Source organism: Solanum tuberosum, unplaced genomic scaffold (genome assembly GCF_000226075.1).
Source record: "Solanum tuberosum cultivar DM 1-3 516 R44 unplaced genomic scaffold, SolTub_3.0 scf00440, whole genome shotgun sequence".
Lineage (NCBI taxonomy): Eukaryota > Viridiplantae > Streptophyta > Magnoliopsida > Solanales > Solanaceae > Solanum > Solanum tuberosum.
Genome location: NW_006239363.1, coordinates 51,475 through 57,301, shown reverse-complemented (window position 1 = coordinate 57,301; position 5,827 = coordinate 51,475). Strand labels below are relative to the sequence as shown.

Below are 5,827 nucleotides of genomic sequence, written 5' to 3'. Positions count from 1 at the left end.
AAAAAACGAATATATAGAGAGAAACTGAGGAAAAAAGTCAGAAAAGTAATTCTTCATGTGGGTTGTTGTATATGTAGAAAGACACGTGTACAATTAATGAGGCACAAACTTGATAATGCCGTGTTCGTCCTCTAAAGTCTCACTTCTAATAAGGTTCTAATAAGGAGTAAAATGAGTAATAATAATAATTATAATAAGGAGTAATGGGTAATAATAATAATTGCAATGTTAGTCCTTGTAAGTAATGACTAATGAGTAATAATAATAATTGCAATGTTAGTCCTTGTAATTGTCATTTATAAAAGTTAATGTACAATTCTTTTTGCACGTTGTACAACTAATTTAATGCAGTCAAAAGTTAATGTACAAAATTCTATGCATGTTGTACAACTAATTTAATGCAGTGTTAGTCCTTCTAAGTCTCATTTCTAAATAAGAGTAATGAGATTGTTATCGGTATGGTATTGTTAGTTTAAATATAACTAGTAAAATTATTTATGCTTCGTGCGAAAATTTAATATCACGAAATTTATAAAATATTATTTAACATCTATCAGTCATTAAAATTAAAACACTGTATTATTTTACATAAAAGATTACGTAGTAACAAACATTAATAATATGTGAAAATTATTACATCTTATCATTTATCCTTAATAACGTAAGTATAAATTAATGACTCTAAAAATACATACTAGGATGTCTAACATAAGCAATGGTGTTAGTGAGCCACTCAACAGGAGAAAAATACATAAATATTTAATTGTGAAGAAGAAGAAGAGGTTTAGAATTTTCGTTGTTTTAAAATGAGAGGAAATCCCTCTATTTATATACAACAAAGGATAGTGTGAACAAATGTTTATTGTGCCTTATCAGAAATGTTACAACTATTTGGAAAAGTTGCAACCCTTCAGAAAAGTCTCAACCTTTCATAAAAGTTGCAACTTTTCATAAAAGACGCAACTCTTCATTAAAGTTGTAACTTTTCATAATAGTCACAATTTTTCATAAAAGTCGCAAACTCTTCATTAGAGTCGCAACTTTTCATAAAAGTCACAATTTTTCATAAATATCGCAACTTTTCATGAAAGAGGAAGACTAGTTTTGGAAATAAATAAATTAAAAGGGAATTCTGGTTTGTGGCGGGCCTTCTCTTTTATATAAATGATGTTTGCATTGTTATCTTGATATTCTTGTTTTATTTTATCTTTATTTATTAAAATAGTGATTTTTAATCTTATATTATTGCATAATACAATTTTTTAGTTTTTGTATTATTTGACTATACATATTTAACCTTCAATTATTTAAAGTGTGTGATTTTGATCCTTGAAGTTGAAGTTAACTATTTAATAAAGTATATATTTGAAAAAATATAAAATAAAATAAAATAAAGGGTTGGTGATTCTTAATACTTGAAAAATTATGTATAAATTAAACTTATGTTTTATATCTTTTAAAAAATTTAACATGTAATAATCATATTTCATCTTTTATTATATATTTTCACAGTAGCTCTACCTCGCATTCTATTTTTCTTATAGGTTTATCATGTAAATTGTTGAAGTGCACATTATGTAATGACGTTGAACGATACAATCTATCCAAACATTGTATTCATTAAAATAATACAATACGATACTGTCACAATCCAAGCCTACACCCTGAACGTGGCCGGCACTCAAGAACCATTGATGGTCCCCATGCGAACCCTCATCCTGGCTGGCTACAAACGGAAAACTAACTCAAGCATACAAAGGTTAAAACTGAATAAAATTCATTGAACTCAAATACAAGCTTTAACTCAAATGATTAACTCTGAATATAATAATATATTCAACTAGCTAGAAATAGGTAACTCAAGTTTTTAAAACATTTAACAAAATAAATGAAACAAACTTCTCAAACTCTACTGTCTATCTATGAAGCCTCTAAATGACAAAGATGGAAGTCGGGACAAGACCCACAACATCCTGACAAAACTGAAAGTAAATGGAATCCTCTGGAAGCAAGGAGGCTCACCATAGCTAATTCAAATTGCAAGTGGTATCAACAAAGCGCCTGTTGATGACCCTAACTACCTGTGTCTGCATCATGAAACGATGCAGGCCAAATTGCATCAGTACATGGAATGTACGAGCATGTAAGGGGAATTCTAAAGCATAAACATAAGCTTGAACTGATGGAAAAGAAACATACTTACCTCTTCTCAACTCACTCAACTCAACTCAACCCAACTCAAAGAAACATAATTCAACTTAACTAAGAGAAAATAGGGCTCAACTCAATAATAAGAGACTCAACTCTCTGAAACATAGTTCAACTCAACTCAGAGAAGATAGGGCTCAACTCAACGATAAGATACTCAACTCTAGGTACTTAACTCAAGATAAAGCAACAATAAAAGATGCAATATCTGAAAATCTTTTTAAAACAGTCACTACAAAGAAGTGTGAATTACATGGGGATTTTTCTGGGGATTAGTATGAAAATCCGCAGGAAACTTATTTTCCCGCAAATTTTCATACTAATCCCTATGTAATTCACACTTTTCCTGTAGTGACTATTTTAAAAAGCTTTCCTGTGAGTACAAGTCGTGGTTTTCACTGCCTTGAGAGAGAGAAAGTTTTTAGTTTTCCAGTCACGTGCTTTGAGCAAGCATCCGCCATTCATGAACCAACACTGACTGCTGCTACTTCCTCTCACATGCATACCATGTCACTTGATAGCCTTGCGAACCTATTTTAGCCGGAGTTCCCAGTAAGCAGATAAATGAGTGATAAGAGAATTCTTTGTCTAGTGAGGCATATTTATTTTCTTGAACTTAGGATCAGAAGCACGACCAGGTCCCTTCTTCTGCTTGTTCCTTTGTTTGGAATAGTTTGAGAGGTTATCTTGGTTCCTTTTCCAAGCTGGACAGTCCTTCTTCAAATGATTATTACGACCACAATGAAAACATAACAAATTGTCAGACACAGACACATTTTGCAATGGGGATTATAAGAAGGACTTATGCTTGAATTTCCAAACCCCTTCCCATCATTTTGACCCTGACTAGTAAGATTGGCAAGCATTTTTGAAAATGTGGTCCATTTGAGAGATTTATTCAGTTCTTCTTTGACACGAACCAAGTCATTTTCTAACTGATCATTTCTCTCCAAAGTTATGGCTAGTTTCATTTTAGCAGTATTCAAGCTAGTTTCCAGGTCGAGTTGTGAACTGCTAGATTCAGCCTTTCCTCTGGAACAGTTCTTACTCAACTTCACTAATTTTTTCTTGAGTTCTAGATTTTCAGATTCCAGAATCATCAGTTGTTCTTCCATTACAGATATTTGCGAAACCAAGGCTATTTTTCATCATGAAACACATCTAGATTGTTATTTATCAAATCCTTTTCAGTGGTTAACTCAGTGATTGAGTCAATCAAAGCAGCTGCTAGATTCCTCAACTTCTTAACAGAGTAACATGCAAGTTTTGTTTAAGATAAAAAAGGGTTACCTCTTCTTCAGCTTCTTCATCATGAGATTTTGCCATGAAAGCAACATCAAAGTGCTCAGAATCATCTGAATCACTTGAGGTACTTCCCCAGACTGTTAGAGCTTTCTTCACCCCATAATCGACAATTTCTCTTCAACTTGACTTGTCAAGGATCTGGTCCCTTTTTGTTTTTGCCTTTGAGAGTGAGATTGTCTTTTCTTCTATCCATCTCATGAACTTGAAGATGTTCAAATAGAGCATCCAACGACAGTACTTCGAGATCTTCTGCCTCATAGACAATATCAAGTTTGTCAATCCAAGATCTGGGAAGAATCTCTAATATATTAGTAACCTGCTTCCACGCAGTGACATGTTCTTCTAGGAACATGAGCTCATTTGTAATGGTGGAGAATCTAGTACGCATTTCATGAATAGATTCACCTTCTTCCAAGGTGAAGCTTTCAAACTGAGTAGTTAAGCGATCTAACTTAGATTTTTTTGTTTGCTTAGTACCTTCGTACACTATTCTCAAGCGATTCCAGATTTCCTTGGCTAATTTACAAGATGAAATCAGATTATATTCATTTGCTCCGATTCCACACATTAAGAGCTTCCTAGCTTTGTGATTTTTCTCAACTTCACTTTATTGCTGTTGGGTTTTGAGAACAACCCTTGTGACATCCCCATCTTTTACTTCTATAGTTGGCACATAGGGACCCTCATAAATAACATCTCACAGCTCACAATATTCCTAACTTGTCGATAACTTTGTGTCCAGTTAAACACGATCTTGTTTGTATAAAATAAGAGGGTGGGAGTAACACTTTTAATAAAAGGCTGAACCCATCGGCAGCCCCCTAAAGTTGGCACCAATTTTCACTTAGACACCTCAAATAAACTTTGTTCATTTTAAACACCTCAAGTATGTTGTGTCATTTTGACACCTTTTTGACAATCAGCTAAAATTACAAAGTTTGTGTAATACACTTGCGGATGACATGACATGATGACTAATTAAAAGTTGGCATGCGTGACATTTGAGTGTAAAAATAATAATTTTAAAATAAATTATTAAAAAACAACTAATTTTTCAGCAAAAATAAATAAATAAAATTACCTATTTTCTACCATCCCACACCACCTTACATCACCCCACCCCTACCCCATCTGCCTTACGTCCCTTTTGCCTCCCCAACCCTATAACCATTTTTTTGGTTCTTCTTCCAATTATTTTTTTTTTTTAAATCTTTAGATTTTAGGTTTTTTTTCTTTTTATTTGAAAATCATATATGACATTCATCTTCTATTTTTTTGGAAAAAAAAATGTGTGTTTTGTTCTAAAAAATCTTTTCAAAATTAATGTGATGATTTTTAAAAATTTTGTTCTAATAAACATTTTTAAAATTAGTGTGATAGTTTTTTTATTTTATTTTTTCATATTTTGTTAGATTTTTTATCATGATTTTTCATGGTGGAAGGTGGAACAAGTGGTAGGGCTAAAAAGTGAGGAAGAAGAAGGATTTATTTTTAATAAAATATAAAAAAAAAAACCTCACGCGCTCAAAATGGGTGCAACACACACAATATGTCAAGTCAGCAAAAAGTATCAAAATGATATAACGGGACTCAACATAAGGTGTTTAAAATAAATAAAGTCTAGTTAAAACATATAAGTGAAAATTGATACAAACTTTAGAGGGCTACCGATAGATTCAACCTTATTAATAAAATATGAATGGAGAGAGAAATGGTGAAGTGAATGGGGGCTTTCCAAGAATGGACAGACAAATATTGTTTGTTTATCTCCTGAATAAATAGAAAAGTCATATAAAGACAACCAAGGAGGAATCACTGGTTACAAAAGTTATCGTCTCCACATTTGTTTGTTTTTTAACCCAAACTTAAATGCTACTAGTTAACCACTCCTCTCTTGAAATCAAGCTAAAAATAGTAGTGCTTTCTTTTATTGAATAGTGCAAGAAGAAATTAGGCATGGTGGAGAATAAGAGTTATTGTGTAACAGGAGGGACAGGCTTCATAGGCACATGGCTCATTAAATCACTCCTTCAAATGGGCTACAAGGTCCATGCTGCAGTGCGCCATCCTGGTTCATTTTCTTTATCCTTCCTTCTTTCTGATTTTTTTTTGTTTTCCGTTCGGTGTTCGGAAGCCCATATTGAAGTTCTGATTAAATTCAAATTGTGCACTGCTGAGTCCATTCGAGAGTGACACTCCCAACAAGATTTTTTTCATATCCAGGACTCGAACCTGAAATATTTGATCAAGGATGAAGCAGTCTCACTATTGCATCACAACTCATATTGGTCCTTCTTTCTAAACTAATGCCCCC

The 5,827-nt window shown here is 32.9% G+C and overlaps 1 protein-coding gene across 1 annotated transcript in view; it reads left to right on the top strand.

Annotated features, from left to right (window-relative positions):
- The first annotated feature begins 5,334 nt into the window (after nt 1-5,334).
- The window catches only part of LOC102582486 (dihydroflavonol-4-reductase-like), a 12,633-nt gene continuing 12,140 nt past the window's right edge, over nt 5,335-5,827 (top strand). The window contains exon 1 of the mRNA XM_006363444.2: nt 5,335-5,584. Within this exon, the coding sequence (XP_006363506.1) occupies nt 5,470-5,584 (115 nt within the window). The 5' untranslated portion in view covers nt 5,335-5,469. The remainder of the gene's footprint in view (nt 5,585-5,827) is intronic.